Here is a 16513-nt window from a genome sequence, read left to right as displayed (position 1 = left end):
GTATTTGGAAGGATAAAAATGTATTGTCTTTTCCTCATGTAATCCAGAGAAAGGCTTTGAGTATTTCTAATAACACTTTAGAATCTAGCACTAAGTCAATAAAGTTTGGTATTTGAGCAGATGATTTAGATCCTAATGTTCTAGTATTCCTTAAATAATAAATAATTTACATAGATAGATCCCCTCCTCCCACCCTATGGCAATTTCAACCTGAAGGGGAGAGGAAGACATGACTAAATTTTCCCAGATTTGGGGAAAAGAATATTCCTCAACCATTCCCTTAAGTCTCAAAGAGTATGCATATGAGCACATCTTCCATTGAAGCCTGTTCCTGAACCTGAAGAGGTCTTCATTTCTTTGCCACAAAAGCAAGATAACCACTAATTACAATTTGGCTGAAGTTCATTCACACCAATCCTCTGGCTATCTTAAAACTTTGCCCTACAGATTTCTCTGCCTTAAAGAAGAATCACTTCAGGAGCCACTTAGGGACTTCCTGGTGAGCTACAGAGAGTGACATACTTGTGGTCAAAGGTGTCAATCCTTTGTTTACCAACACTGAACTCAACTCAGTGAGAATGCGATTTGAGGATAATCATTAAGTACTATATTTTAATAGAAAATATACAAGGAAATACATCAAAATATTAATAGTGGATTTATGTGGATGGTGGTTCTCCATGATACTGCACGGTGAAAAGATAATGTCAGCGACTCACGAGCTGAGGCTCTTGGTCAGGTATCTGCCTTGCAATAGTACAGTAGTGAGTTTTGGGAAACTTTGGAGGGAGATGGCTGGCAGAAAATAAAAAGAAATACTGGAATATGATGAAATGGTATGGTAAATACACTTAGGGAAAAGGATAGATAAAGTAATATGATAGACTTTAAAATGTGGCGATAGCCATTGATGTAACCTGTTTTCCATTTATGCCTAATTCCTACATGCACAGTAACAATTATGTCTGGCAATAAATGTATGCAAACTTAACCATGTTTTATGTTCTATTTGAATGATATGGTGCTATTTACAAAGAGGCTTCTGGGCCTTTATAATTTGTCACTTATGTAGTACAGTAACCTACTAGAAAGCTAGAAACATCAGAGGGAAACAGCACATATATTTGTCAAATGAATATCTCACGGCTTAAGAGCATTTTATCATGCTAGATAAAACAGATTGGCTGCTCCCAAAACATCTGGTAAGCTAATTTTTGTAAAGCCAGCTACCATGGGGAAATACCTTACAGAGCAGAAATGTTACTCTCCCTGTATGCATGATGTAGGTAATCGTGATAAAGGAGTCCAGGAGAGCTGCCCCACGCCACCCAGCACTGCCCAGTGCAGACAGGCATTCGTATATTTCTCAAATTATCATGCATTTAATGGCAGATCCCTGCTACAAACATAGAAGTGAATGTAATTTTAGTGCCATAAACGGTCACTCAGATTTTTAAGATGTATACCATAAATCTCATAGTTTATAATCTGGAGAGTATCTAAATTCAGCCTTGGAAATGAATGACTGCTGAAGGGGCTTACAAGCATGGGAACCCACACAAGTGGCAAACTGTTAATATAGCTGAGACTTATTGCTGACAGCTGTTCCTTCCTCTGAATCTGCACAGTTGGTGCAGAATATTAAAACTGAAGTCCCAAGTGAGTCTTAAAAACTCAACTCTATTTTTTGTCTCAATTCATATCCTCCATTTTGAAATTTTAAAAAGGTAAACCCAGATAATTCTTATGTCAACCGTCTCTTTAAGCATTTTGGAACAAACAAAATTGTTTGCAAAAACAAACAAACAAAAAGAAGCCAAAAATATTGTATTGGTTATTGAAGGGGCTATCTCCATCTTCAAATGATTTTATTCTGTGAGGTACACATTATGTGTATTGGATCACATGACTTCTTTGAGAGAAATTTGCTCAGAGAGTATTGACTGTGTACAAGTGAATTGCTGAGGGATAAAATTGATATTCAAAAATTTATTATCACATATATTGGATCACCATTTTAATGTCCTATGCCAGAGATACATGTCCTAATAAATAAAATAAATTGCTTAATATACTGAGGTGTTATTTCTCAGAGCTAAAGCTGGAAATTACAAAGTCATCTGTTTTTCATTCTCACCTCTCAACAAATTGTTTCCTTTTATGAAAGAAACATTTTGCTATTTATTGTGCAAGTGAATGTCTTTCCTTAAAAATGTCTGTGTTGAGTTGATAGAAAACCATAATAAATATGTTTTATTGGTTGATATATATGCCTCAGAGACCACTACAATAAAATCATATTGAACTTGAAATTGAATCTATTAAATGAACTTTTCTGTGCCATAATATGTTCTTCTTATCCTCAAAATTGAAGATATTTATATAAGTTGTCAGGTTTTTCCAGGGAGTAATTTGGGTAATTCAGTTATGATTTAGTGGCAGAAAGCAATAATTTATAAAGCGTACCCTTGAGTCTATAAAGAGTTAATAAAGCTTGCTACCACACAGTATATACTTACCAAGAGTAGCTAAAAACATAATGGATCTGGCAAGTTGTGTAAGAATATAGACGCTTCAGTCATACCCATATGTTAACACCTTTTTATTGCAAAGTGAAATGGCCTTGTATCATTTAGGAAAGTGTGTCCATTCCTGAAGAATTCATTAAACAGTAGCTGACTTCTCCATAAAGTTTCCACCTCCCAAAGTAGCATATTTAGGCTCTGTTCTCCATTGAAAAATATTAACTGTGAAATTTCATGTGTAAGCAGTAAATTATCAGGACTGCACAGTGGACCAATTTTAGAAATAGCTAATCAAAGCCAATAAATTTCCCATTTGGTGTAAGTGTGTAGCAGTGAGATCTAATAAGGGCTGTTGATAGACATTTACTGTCCCAATTTTCTGCTTCATCAGAGCGCGTAACTGAAGTAAAAACTGACATCTTCGTCACCAGTTTCGGACCGGTTTCGGACCATGATATGGTGAGTGACGCTGCATTTTTTTTGCTCTCTTGGAGTGTTTTCTAAATTTACTTTGAACGATAAATAAATACTAAGTATTTAGGGAACAACTTGAAATAACTTGACTATAGCTTTGCGCCTATGTGCATAATATATAATATAAAATGTATACGTAATATTTATATAACAGAAAATACCCATTTATTTCTCTGGCCAAGACTATTTATGGTTATCAATCACTACAACCTTCTTTATTTCCATCCCTGAAGTGACAGCTTTGCCTTGGTTTATGCTCTGTAATCCAAATAGTGTGAGTGTAAGTTATCTTCCATTTCAGTTAGGAGGATTCTAGGTTTCTGAGTAGCCAGCGATATTATAGAATAGCCATAAATATTTCCGTTACTGAATTTTTTTGGCTGCAAAGGGGAAATGAATATGAAATCTTAATGTATATTTGACCAGCATTAGAAAGATAAATAGTTAAAATATAGTAGTAAGAAGTATTCCGTTTCATTACAAAAAGGCATTCATTAAATTGTTATCAAGAGTGTGAATAAAATGAAAGCATACCTGTTCTTTCTTTTCCCAATCCCAATGATTAACATGCATTTCTCATCCATCTGATGGCACTGGTGCACCAGTAGAGCTCTTCAGGTATTCAATAATGTTTCCAAAGTCCTAATAGCCAAGCTCCTATATAAGCAAAAAAATAAATAAATAAAATAAATAAATAAATCACAAGGAGGCCATGAAGATACATCATTATGAACATTTCAAAGATCTATTAATTGAATATTATTTTTGAAATGCCATATTAATGTAAAGGTCCTGATTTCATAGTAGCTCAGATGACTCAGAATAAAGGTTATAGAAAATATCAACTGAGACCAGCATTTCCCAAAGTGTGAAATTTTCAGTGCACCCACCTTGGCTGGGTAACAGCTCGGACAAGTCCTGAAATAAGGAAACTGCTTAACGTCATATAACCTAGTATCTGCCAATTGTATTTATCCAAAATCCTTTTCCTTCAGGAACATCTATTGACATTCTTTATAGACCTAATGCCTGTGAGTCAAACATTGGGAGATGCGGGCATGAAATGTACCAACTGTTACAAATTAGGATCAGTGGAGAGTACATGAGAGACAGCAGGGTGGTGGGTAACAATACAGATTTCTAAACCAGAATGTCTGGGTTTATGAACCCAGCTCCTCCACTTATAAGGATAGTTCCTTGGGTAATATCTTTCTGCCTCAGTTTCTTCATGTGTAAGATGGAAGTAATAATAATAATACCTCATGGGGTAATCACAAGTGTTAAGTAAATTAATACATGAAAAACACTTTAAAATTTTGGTGTATAATAAGCACTAAACAAATGTCAGCCTTTCTTCCATTCTTACTCTGGAAGAAATAGAAATAGAAAAGTTAGCCATAATTGTGGATTTATTGCTCCAGCAAAACATTTTGCCACTGTGGTTAGTCTGTAGACCGCTTATTGAAATATTGTGTGATACAATAGTTGCTATATTGATTGCTCTCTGAGGACCTATTGTGATTCTTCCAAGTGGGAACTCCATCTTCACACCCACTATTCTTTCATGCTGCTTTTCTAATTAAGATTTCATAGATCTCAGTCATAATTAAGGTTAAATTTAAACTCCTCTGCTTGTATTCCATACAATCCATAAATGATTTTATTAAAATGTCCTCACTTGTTCTAAATATTGACTATTTTATCATTTGTGTGACAAATACAACTTGGGGGTTAGCAGGACTAGCTCTAGAATTCAGGCTGGCTGAATGCAAATCTCCTTATTATCAACAGCATGACCTTGAGCAAATCACTTAAACTTACACTGGGTATGGTACTATTATTACCTATTATTATAAGATTGTTAGGATTTAAAAAAAATCTTTATTGTTCAAATTGTTAGGAATTTTAAATTAGATACACAACTGAAGCATCTATTGATAGTACTCAATAAATAATAATTACTATTTTGCCTCTGAACTCCTTATGTACCCTTCATGGAAATTTCCTCTATTCTATACCCATCTAAATCCTGTATTTCCACAAAGGCCCAAATAAAGACCCACATGCTTTATAAAAAAATGTTTTAATTAATGCAATATCAAAATAAATTTCCTTTTCAGCATTCTAATTACATTTACTGACTATGAAATACAATTTAAGCTCACATAGAGCATTGCTTTGTAAAGTTGTTTTTCTTATAAAATGTCTTATTTTCCTAAAATGATGCAAATATACTGAAGGTACAGTTTCACATTCCTCGCAGTATCAGTGCGCTGCTAGCTTACTGAAAGTGTTGAATTATTACTTAATTGGAATAGGTTTAAGAGTCTATATTATCTTTAAAAATTAAGGTCTCAAGGGACTTAATAAATATTACCATTTTCCCAGCTTGAGTTCTGAACCTTTTGAGAAATAAGACAATGAGTAAGGGATATGAAATATGACAAAATCACTTTTATTCTTAATAATACTATTGTAGAAGGTGGCTTTTATCTGCAGAAAAGTGAGTTTTATGAGAGTAAACTCTTGGATTAACCAGATTAACCCAACTAGTCAACAGGCAGTGTTGGCCTCCCACTGCTAGGGTGTAGACTGTCCATGTGAACCTTCTAGCAGAGAGGTGCACAGAAAACTTTGTGAGCCTTATGAACAGCCAGCATCCAAAATGGAAAAGTCAAGAGGAAGAGGCTATTACTGGCAAGACTGATTTTTCCTTCCAAATTCACCCATCAAGTTAAATTAGTTCTCCTTCCTCCCCTCCCCAAATAGAATATATTAGGGAATGGAGAACATTCAATGATTTATACTGGATCTGTGCTCTTCTAACTGATGGAAACATCAAGAGAAGAAGTAAAGCATTATAGACATGATACTCAGGCAATAATAATAATAATAATAATAATAATATATAATAAAAGAATAATATGCAGATTGACCATTACTCCAACACACAAGATGGCTGCTCCCATGTGGTCAAAGATCCTGCCCCCATGTATAGACAAGATGGCCACCACAAGAGGGCCAGCAGGGGAGGGTATTTGGGAGGGACCAGGCCTGCAAGGGAAGGCAGTCCAGTGAAACCTGGCCTGCAAGGAAGAGCAGTTGGAGGCAATCAACCCTGTAGGGGAAGGCAGTTAGGGGTGACAAGGCCAGCAAAGGAGAGAAGTTGGGGGCAAACAGGCTGGCAGGGGAGCAGTTAGACATCAATCAGGCTGGCATGGGAGTGGTTAGGGGGTGATCAGGTTGGCATGCAGAAGTGGTTAGGGGCAATCAGGAAGGCAGGCAGGTGAGCAGTTGGGAGCCAGCAGTCCTGGATTGTGAGAGGGATGTCCAACTGCCAGTTTAGCCCCAATTCCACCTGGATAGGCTCTAAATGGGCAGTCAGATATCCCTCAAGGGGTCCCAAATTGGAGAGGGTACTTTCATGCACAGGGCCTCTAGTAATAATAATAATGATAAATGGCTATTCTTTCTCTAGCTCTTAGTATTATGCCTAACAAAGAGTAGATGCTCAATAGGCATTGTAAAGAGATAGTAATGAACAAAGCCCTAGGCAATCAAAATTTTTCCTCTTGAAAAATAGTTGGCATGCCTTTGAGATATTGCTTCAGATTGACTGTGACTTAAGGAACCAATGATATCTATTTTTTGGTCTTAGACCAGAGGTACACAGTAGGATTTTTAACAAACCATTAACCCCATGATTATCATGAATTACTTTCCATGCATGGCCTTTGGTCAAATAGTAGATAGGAAGAAGGGGAAGGGAGTCTAGAGCCAGACATCATTTGAATTGTTCTGTAATCATACTAGCCATAGGTCTGCAACTGATCTGCTAAGTGGCTAGTGGAGATTGTACTTGGCCACTTTGAGAAGATTAATCATGTAAACCGTGTTATAGTAGAATTATGCATAGGACAGAGCAGCATGATTTAGAAACTGTCAGAATTGGAAGGCAGAATGACAAAGCAATTTTTAAGACAGGAAAAGCTTCATAGTTTTTAAAGTGGGAACTAATAAAGTATCTAATTAATAATAGCCATTATGACACTCAATATTATTGGACACTTACAAAACGGTAGGCACCAGGCTAAGGGTTTTATAGACCATAACTCATCTAATCCTAATACCCAACATTTTAGCTAAGTATTCTTATTATCCACATTTTCCAAAGGAGGCAAGTGACCCAGCTACGGAGCAACTTGACCTCAGAATGTCTGTCCCTAGCGGCTCCACAGCTCCCTAACCATCTGACTTCAACTGGAATAGAAAACAAAATTAGGACAACTCCTTAACTTTGTTTTAAAAACCACTAATTAGCAATCAAACAGCACATTCTCAGGGCACGAGGTTCTGACAGAAATATCCAGTGGCACAGCCACAGAGCATTGCTTTCCACGGTGCTTACAATGTAGTAAGCCAAAGCACACACAGATGGCAATAAATGGTGCAAGCAGGAACACTTCATTACAGTACTTATTTGGGAACATAAGACGTTTTGCCCAATCTTCAGAACAAGTCTTGCGTTTTTGAGGTACCTACTCTGTTGAACAAGATAGCTTGGAGAGACTTTTCACCTGAGTGGTGGGGGTTGGGACTATGATCCCTGAACAAGTTCTTCACCACTGCTTCCTGTTTGTTCAGACATCCTTCTGTGGAGTCCTCTCTTTTGCATCTGTCTTTACTTTGCTTGGTTATTATTACCTTCCTGTTTTCCTCAGGATTTCTGCCCTAACGCCATTTCAAAGAAATAGCAATTTTTCATTCCCAGCTACATAAAAACCCATGATAAATATATGTTCATAAAAATAATAAAGTAGGAGACGTATAATAACATCTAACATTTACTGAGAGCTTCCTAGGTTCCAGACAAACTGTTTACTTACAGAAACTAACTTATCAAAAGAACAAGTGAAAATAAGTGCTGCTATCATCCCCATTATCAATTGGGAAACCACAGTTTAGAGAAGGTAAGAAAATGGCCTAAGGCCTTTCAGTGGGCACAGACAATTCAAGCTCTAGTTAGTAGGGTTAGAATTTATTTCTGTAATAGTTATACTATGGCTCTACCCTCTCCTTCCTCTTGTTACAATTTCCTGAAGAAGGGGCTCTGGCCTAACTTGGCCTAATGAACTGTGACTGGGGGCAAGGTCATGCTCTACAAGGTGCTGCTGGCAGCTGCTGCTACCATGGCAATATTGCAGGGGCAGATCTCAGGACACCAGGGACCAAATATTTACACTAGAGTGGGCAGGAGCTGATCCTTATCAACTCCTTTTATTTCATTTTCATTTCCACTTCTAACAGAGAAGAAATAGAAATGAAAACGTATCCAATTAATTTTGCTACCTGTGTGTGTGTGTGTGTGTGTGTGTGTGTGTGTGTGAGAGAGAGAGAGAGAGAGAAAGAGACCCCAGTACATTTCAAAAGAGAATATCTTAAATGAACTTGGGGATTTCATTGTCTGTTATTAGCACAGGTAAGTAAAGCTGGCGGTAAACATGATATCCATGTAAATATGAGAATTTTTTCAAGACATATTTTTGAAATCACTGACTTTGGTATAGATCTTGCCAAAGACTTGATAACAGATATATTTCCAGTTTATTCTACATTAACATATATCTTCAAAAATATCCTTGGAGCAAGCAAACAAATGAACCCAGTTTTTAGATTCACGAGGAATTGGACAGTTAAGATTTCACATCCTTGGAACTTTCATTTACAAGTGGCCATTCCTGCTACTGCTGACCAGGCTAAAATAGTCCAGTTGGACAGAGAAGAGAGTATATGTGGCTGATTACCGAGTAATGGCAATCTCCTCCTGATCTCATACTCTGGCCTGTTCTTCTAGAGAAGAGAACATGCGCAGCCCAGAGTAAATGCACCCACACCTCCCCCCTCTCCCTCCTCCCAGCACTACTACTTTGTATCACTTCTTGATGGAATGAATCTGCAGGCTCCCTTGCCATTTCTCTCCTCACCAAAGAGACCATTCTATGAGTACCCTATTCCTCAAAGAGTTCTTACAGCATCCAAATGAAACCATTTCTCCCTCTGCTGAATTTAACAGATGCTTAAACAAATGTTTCTTGGTGAGTAAATTCCTATCTCATGCATCTTAGTGCCTTTATCTGATACTGACAGATACAGAAAGGCCTAACCATCCATCAAGGTAACTTTCTTTGTCTACAAAGATAGTTTAGCATCATGTTATACTTTTTTGTTTCAATCAGAGTTTCACACTTTGCTTAGCATTATAAACTACCCAATATAAAGTGATCAGTAAAGGCCCAGCAGAGCCAACTGTGCACCAAGAATGAACCTTCAGGCTTGACCCAATCTTGCTTAAAGTCTGAGAGACAGGTAGTTAAATTCATGCACAAAATGCCTAGACACAGACATTAGTTTGCAAGCTGAAAAGTTGATACGGATGTGATTTAAAAAAACAAGAAGCAGGTTTCTGATGCATCAGAGTTAAGTAAATGTAGGGCAATGTCTTCAAGTTAACCTTCCATCTAGTTTGGAGCATGCTAAGATTAATGGAGAATCCAGTAATCTTTATTTCAAACCATTGAGTTCCAAATTTAGTGTCAGTGTAGCAAATCCTGCAAGGAAGATGGATAGAACCGTTTTCAATTTTAGGAGCTGGTAAGTCACATTGCTTGTATTCAGATCAGCAGATGTTTATCTCTGGGAATTGCCATAAGGAAAGCTGTGTTTATTCAAATAGACAGAGTCTCTGGCTGTGAATGATGACGAGCTTCACACATTTCTCATGTGTCCTATACACACCAACACTCAAAAACACACTCACACATGCACCCATATTCTATAGTCTTTGTTTCTTTGGAAAAGATCTAAATTATCAGCAAAAGAGATTTCTTATTTTCATATTCATCTTCATTGCGTAGAGTTGAAAGTGTACATACATTATCTATGATAAAAAATGTTCAACTTAGCAAAAAAAAGGAGATAGGATTGTTACACTCACATTGGAATCATGAATGATTTGGGATTGAGTGTGAAGTCTCCATACACCATGAAGAACCCTCCAAAACACTATGCTTTATCTTTAGCATTGGAATCTTCTCATTAAAAAGTGTTCTTATATTAATAACTTCTAACATGACTTCCATTTTTATTTGAAAGATATTCTATTTCTATAGGTGCTGGTGTAGTGGAGGAGGGTTGGGGGCAGGGTGTTATTTTCATTTATCTGAGGAGATAACCAGACCCAAGAAATATTTCAAAAAATGCTTATGCCAACCAGTGATTCGCCTGACATTGGCATGTACAGACCACCACAAGCTTACTTCCAGAAACATCACTGGGCTCATATTTTACTTCTAACGTTGCAAAAATTATGCATTGTCAGTGTAAGGTATTTGTATTGCAAATTAGAGCACAGTAAACTCTTTGCCATTTTCCATAATTACCCAGGAATATACCATAGATGTATTTTTCCGTCAAAGCTGGAAGGATGAAAGGTTAAAATTTAAAGGACCCATGACTGTTCTCCGGTTAAATAACCTAATGGCAAGCAAGATATGGACTCCAGATACCTTTTTTCACAATGGGAAGAAGTCAGTGGCACACAACATGACCATGCCCAACAAGCTCCTGAGGATCACGGAGGATGGTACCTTGCTGTACACCATGAGGTATGGAGGACCAGTCCCTTTCTGTCCTTCCTTTTTTTCAGTGGGTAGGTAATCATTAAGCTGATAGGCAATGGTAGGACATCTGGTTTCACTTTTTCCCTATTATTCAACTGCAATAATTACTCTATTATGAGAAATAAGCTAGCTAAACTATTACACAAGTATTAAGTGTTATGTGAAATGACTAGATAAAATAAAAAAGTTTTTACAATACTAGTATATATTAAGCAATTCAGTGCATTTCTCCCACATCTTCTAGTGCAATATGAATAACTTCCCTTCCCTACAATTGACTTCATACATTCCTGCATGCCAATAAGGTCTAGATCAAATTTCTAAAAGCCACCTTTTATGGTAATCTTTCTAATTATAAAGTATGGTAATCTTTCTAATTATATGGTAATCTTTCTAATTATAAAGAAGGATAATCTTATATGGTAGTCTTTCTAATTATAAAGAAGGGGAAAAAACAAAGGAAGGTTCAAAATTCTTAGAAGTGATAGGTTCATGTGGAAGTATACATTTTGAAGGGGGATGTGAATTTATAATATATTGTTAGTTAGGTTAAGAATATAGATATTTTAAATGTTGCTTAAATTCAAGACTAGTATATATTTATGTTTTATAAACATTCTCCACAATTTGAGATTACCAGAGATCCTAGCATCTAGATAGTAATAATATATTTATAGCTGAATGAAGGAAACATGATTCAAATAAAACTTTGAATATTTTAAAGAAAATAGAAATGTTTAAAAATATTTACATATGTTTATGACTCATTTTTAAGGGAAATAACTATTTCATACCCAGTTGACTTGTTAAAATGTTGTTTTTTGTAGATCTGGCCAACACTTGGGTAATTCAGACTGTATTGGAATGGAAAAACAATGAAGGCAAAATCCTAGACTTGGAGGATTCTATTTAGCATGGAAATAAAGTGATATTTTTCCTTTGGAGAGAGCTCCCAGAATTTCTAGCTTATTTTTAATATTCAAATAAATACTAAATATTCAAATAAAATATTCAAATATTAAAAATGCTTCAAGAACTACTTTCGATGTTGGACTCAACTAGTATAAGTATAATAGGACTTAAAAAATGAAAAAAAATTAAGAAGAGATAAAATAGAGGATCAGATACAGGTAGACCTTTCCAGATCATCCGAGCAGGATCTATTAATATTTGAAATTTGAAATAATCTACTAAGTAGCTGCCCAGATGGCAATGTTTATAATGTCTGGCCTTCCTTTTGCTCATTTCCTAGTATTAATAACTAGCTAATTACAAATTATCAATATGAATAAATATATTTTCTAAAGATCATGTGAGGAATTGGGTCATAAATTCCCTCAAAATTCCACCAAAGGAGAGCAAAATTATTTCAGCAAATTCCTTTCTTAAGTACTCATTTTAAAGTGAGAATGGAATTCGCATTCCTAAGAGATGTGGACTAAAGGGAAGCACATCATCATCCTGGCTTCAGTTAGGCAAAGGCTTCTTAAATAAAACAATGGTTGTGATATAGTGAGATCACATGTTCACTCTACAGGACACTTATGTTAATCTCAATTACACAAACCATGAGGACACAGATCCTGTTTCACATCTTCCTTTGATTTGTATATTTGATGCTATTTTAGAGGAGGAGGTAGGGAGGACCGCTCAAAGGAAAGGAGAATTTCCTTTTTCCTCTTTCTATCCATAAATTATTCATAATCAAGGATAAATTGGTAAATTTGAAGTATTTATTTGCTTATATCCAGTCTCATCCTTGAAGGATTTAGTGTTGCTAGGTGGATTATTGATGATACTTGTTTTGGAAAACATTAATAATTCTTGCCCAATCATACAGAATCAGGTGTCATCTACTTTCTCAAAACAAACAAAAATGGGGAAAATCATCATAATTATAAATAATTCTTTTTAGATAATTTGATTACTAACAGCTCAATATAGTGCTACAGTTTATGCCAGTCTCCCTGCTTTGTTAATATCTTTGCTATAGGTAATAATATCACATTTGCATGTATCAGGAAGTATCTAACCTATAGGACTCTTCTTTGTGTCCCATATTTTTCCTGAAATGATAAGGCTGACAGTGAGAGCTGAATGCCCAATGCATCTGGAGGACTTCCCTATGGATGCCCATGCCTGCCCACTGAAATTTGGAAGCTGTGAGTAAATTTATTCTCATTTTTAATTATTTTTTTAATGAAAGGGCTAAATCTTTACATAAGCAAGAAATCTCTAAGTTTGTTAGATTTATAAAGAGCATCAAGAAAGTTTAGTGAATTGCTGCAATATATCCTAAAAGTAAAAATCTTCTTTTATATTTTTATTAATTTCAGGGAGAAAGGGAGAGGGAGAGAGAGCTAGAAACATCAATAATCAGTTGCCTCCTGCACACCCCACACTGGGGATCAAGCCCACAACCCGGGCATGTACCCTGACCGGCAATCACACCTTGACGTCTGGGTTCATAGGTCAATGTTCAACCACTGAGCCACACCTATCTACACTAATAAAAGAAAAACATGCAAATTGAACGAACCTCCACTAAGCCTGTCATGGTGGCCTTGGCCTCTGCTCAAGGCTACAAAGTTTCAATTTTAGAAAATAAATAAATCCCAGATACCTGCTTCTAGCTGGACCTAGCCTCCACTCAAGGAGGCACAGAAAAAAAGAAAGAAAAAACTGAAGGGCTGGGAGCTTGGGTTGCCTGGGTGTGTGGCCAGCCTGCAAACAGCCCTCACCATGGGATGAGGGTTCCCACTGGGGGGCTTGACCAGCCTGCAAGCATCCATCAGCCCCTCAACCAGGTTGGCCAGGCACCCCCCAGTAGGGACCCTCACCCCATGGAGGCATGGCCAGCCTACAAACCACTGCAGGCCCCTCACCCAGGCCGCCCCACGCCCCAAGGGACCCCCCACCTTGATCCCAGACACCCTTCAGGGCAAACCAGCCAGGTCCCACCCATGCACCAGGCTTCTGTCTGTACTAATAAAAGGGTAATATGTTCATTAGACTGGGAGACCTTTCAGAAGACCTTCTGGACTTTCTTCTGGACAAAGCCATGGTGGCAGGGCTGAAGTAGAGGTGGTTAGAGGTCAAGAGGGGAGGGCTGTTGTGGATGATCAGGCCAGGATAGGATGGCAGTTGTGGGTGAACAGGCTGGTGGAGGTGGGGCTGCTGGAGGTAAGCACACCAGCAGAGGGGCCAGTTTCCAATAATTAAGCTTACACCTAAAAGATACAGCCAGGAACAAATTTACCTGATCAAAGTCTTCAGGATGTTATAGGTCTGTTAGCATACTGCATAAAACTCATGTATATATTAATACTTTTGAAGGTCTCTTAGATCAATCCCTTTCATAATAATTTTCTGGGTTTCTGCTACTAAATATGAGGGCACACATTTGAGGAGCCAAGAGAACTGTGGCCCCAGAGCCAGGTTCTCTGGCCTTCCTCTCCCCTTCTGCTTTTGACCAGTGTGCAGGCAGAAAGTGTGTGGGATAATGCATTCCTGGCTTCCTGCAGGGGAGGTACATACAAAGACTGAGTCAACTCCTGGACTTACCTAACCAGCTGTCTGTTCTCTCTAGACAAACAATCTAAACAATTATTTCAGTCAAAGTATATGATTCATAGAAGAAAATTGTGGTAGTGTAGGAAGAGAGCAAGCAAAGAAAATAGCAAAGGACCTTCGGGCTCCTAACAGCACTAGTCATAGAGAGACAGATTTCTTTTTTTATGAGTCTCATTCTATAGTGAAACCCGAGGATATAGTACTTCACAAGCTGACTGCTCAATAGAACTTTGGTGATAAGTCCCTCTTATCCATTATTTTTTCATTTTAATGAATGTTTTATGTCAAGAACTATGATGTTTTCTCCTGATTACCGGTTTCATTTTTAACAATGGTATTAGGTATTATGTGTTAGTTGTATGTCAGGCAGTACAGTGAGCATTTGTGTATGCATCAGTTCATCTAATCCACAAATTATCCTCATAAGTAGGCATATCAAACCTCATAGTAGCCTGACGTAGTTTGGATGCAGGCTACTGCCTTACCCTTACTTCACCTCTCATGTACTTCACTCCAGCCACATTGGTCTTCCTGTCTGTTCTCACACATGACACACTTTTACCTGCCCTGGAGGAAGAACCTTGTTAGTTTGCCTATCCAGAGGAACTCTTCACCATGACTGAAGATGACTCATTCTCTCAGGCCTTTATAAAAATGTCACTTCTTCAGTGACCCTCTCTGAGTCCCTAAAACAGGCCCTACCCCCTTCATTTTCTATCCCCTGACCTTTGGTGTATGCTTTATTGTATTTAGCACTACTTGAAAGTATACACTGATTAGCTTATCTGGTGTTGCCCCCACCACTTGCAACGCCCATTCCCTAAGATCAGGGAACCTCGTTAATGCTCACTGCTATAGCCTCAGCAAAGTGATTTGTCCTTTGCAGATGCTTAATGACCATTTGTTATGAGAGTGAACAGATAACTGAATGAATCAGGGACATGTGTTTCAGTGTTCCTAAACTAAGGGACATGGGCTCTCTGTTCCTAGCCTGCTCCTGGAACCATGAACTAGAAAATATGAAGCTGATAGAACACACCAATTCATTAGGAGAAGCAAAGTGGCATGACACATGGACTGTTTTCCATTCCTTCCTTTTAGATGCTTATACTAGGGCAGAGGTTGTTTATGAGTGGACCAGGGAACCAGCACGCTCAGTGGTGGTAGCAGAAGATGGGTCACGCCTCAACCAGTATGACCTTCTTGGACAAACCGTAGACTCTGGAATTGTTCAGTCCAGCACAGGTAAGCGCCATTTGGCAACTCCAGAAATAAAGAAGGGAGCATAAAAGATTTTTTATGTGTGAGAATGTGGTAATTCAGTAAGTCTTTCAAAATCCCAGTAAGAGAAAGAAGAAAAAAAATGTACTAAGCTGGGATACAATTGACTTGAAAACCTGTCATCTTAGACTTTTCATTTAATGCCCTTTGTCCTGTGTTCATCTACAAAATAAATAACTGATTCTATGTGATCAGTATAGCACAATATTTAGGTATGCGAATTCTTAAGGAAGAATGTTTGGGTTAAACCCTTACTCCTCTACCTTGCCAGTTGTTTGTGGTCACCTCACAAGGTGGTTGGAAAGAAAAAATTACATCCGCTAAAAATACATACCACAGTTCCTGGCACATAAAATGCTGTCAGTGGGGCTTGGCTGGATAGCTAGGTTGGTTAGAACATTGTCCACTACATCAAGGTTATGGGTTTGATCCCAGGTCAGGGCACAGACAAGAATCAGAAAATAAATGCATTTATAGGTGGGATAATAGATTGATTTTTCTCTCCCTCTAAAAATCAGTAAATAATTTTAAAAACTCTAAGAAATGTTAGGTATTAATATCAACTAGTCCCCATGGTGAAATTATGGCAGTGATCATTACACATGGGACATCAAAAAACAATTCATTCTACAAATCCATTTGTATCTGTAGCCAAGAACCTTTCTTAGCTATATCCTATAGAAATATAATGACATTACTGATAACTCCAGTTTGGAATTAAAAATAGGTGGCATGCCATCCTTCTTAGAGTTATAACTATCTTACCAAATGCAATCCTCAGAAATAGATCAAATAATAATAAACAGCTGGATCCAAAATTTTAAATTTGTACCAAGAAATGAGGTAATAGTTTAATTATGCAAGTATCCATTTTGTGACTAACTTAATTGTGATCATAAGGGCATATAATTATAAATAAATTTGGGGTTCTAACAATTAGTAAAAGTTACCCCCTCCAATCTCAATATTTTCAACTATGTT

The 16513-nt window shown here is 37.3% G+C and overlaps 1 protein-coding gene across 1 annotated transcript in view; it reads left to right on the top strand.

Moving 5' to 3' along the window:
- The window catches only part of GABRA1 (gamma-aminobutyric acid type A receptor subunit alpha1), a 48040-nt gene that overhangs the window by 13108 nt on the left and 18419 nt on the right, over window positions 1-16513 (top strand). Inside the window, exons 3-6 of the mRNA XM_036424429.2 lie at window positions 2917-2984; window positions 10443-10663; window positions 12758-12840; window positions 15353-15496. Coding sequence (XP_036280322.1) covers window positions 2917-2984; window positions 10443-10663; window positions 12758-12840; window positions 15353-15496 — 516 coding nt within the window. The remainder of the gene's footprint in view (window positions 1-2916; window positions 2985-10442; window positions 10664-12757; window positions 12841-15352; window positions 15497-16513) is intronic.

The sequence above is a fragment of the Pipistrellus kuhlii genome, unplaced genomic scaffold (assembly GCF_014108245.1).
Source record: "Pipistrellus kuhlii isolate mPipKuh1 unplaced genomic scaffold, mPipKuh1.p scaffold_m20_p_8, whole genome shotgun sequence".
Classification (NCBI taxonomy): Eukaryota; Metazoa; Chordata; class Mammalia; order Chiroptera; family Vespertilionidae; genus Pipistrellus; species Pipistrellus kuhlii.
This window is presented reverse-complemented; position numbering and strand designations above follow the sequence as displayed.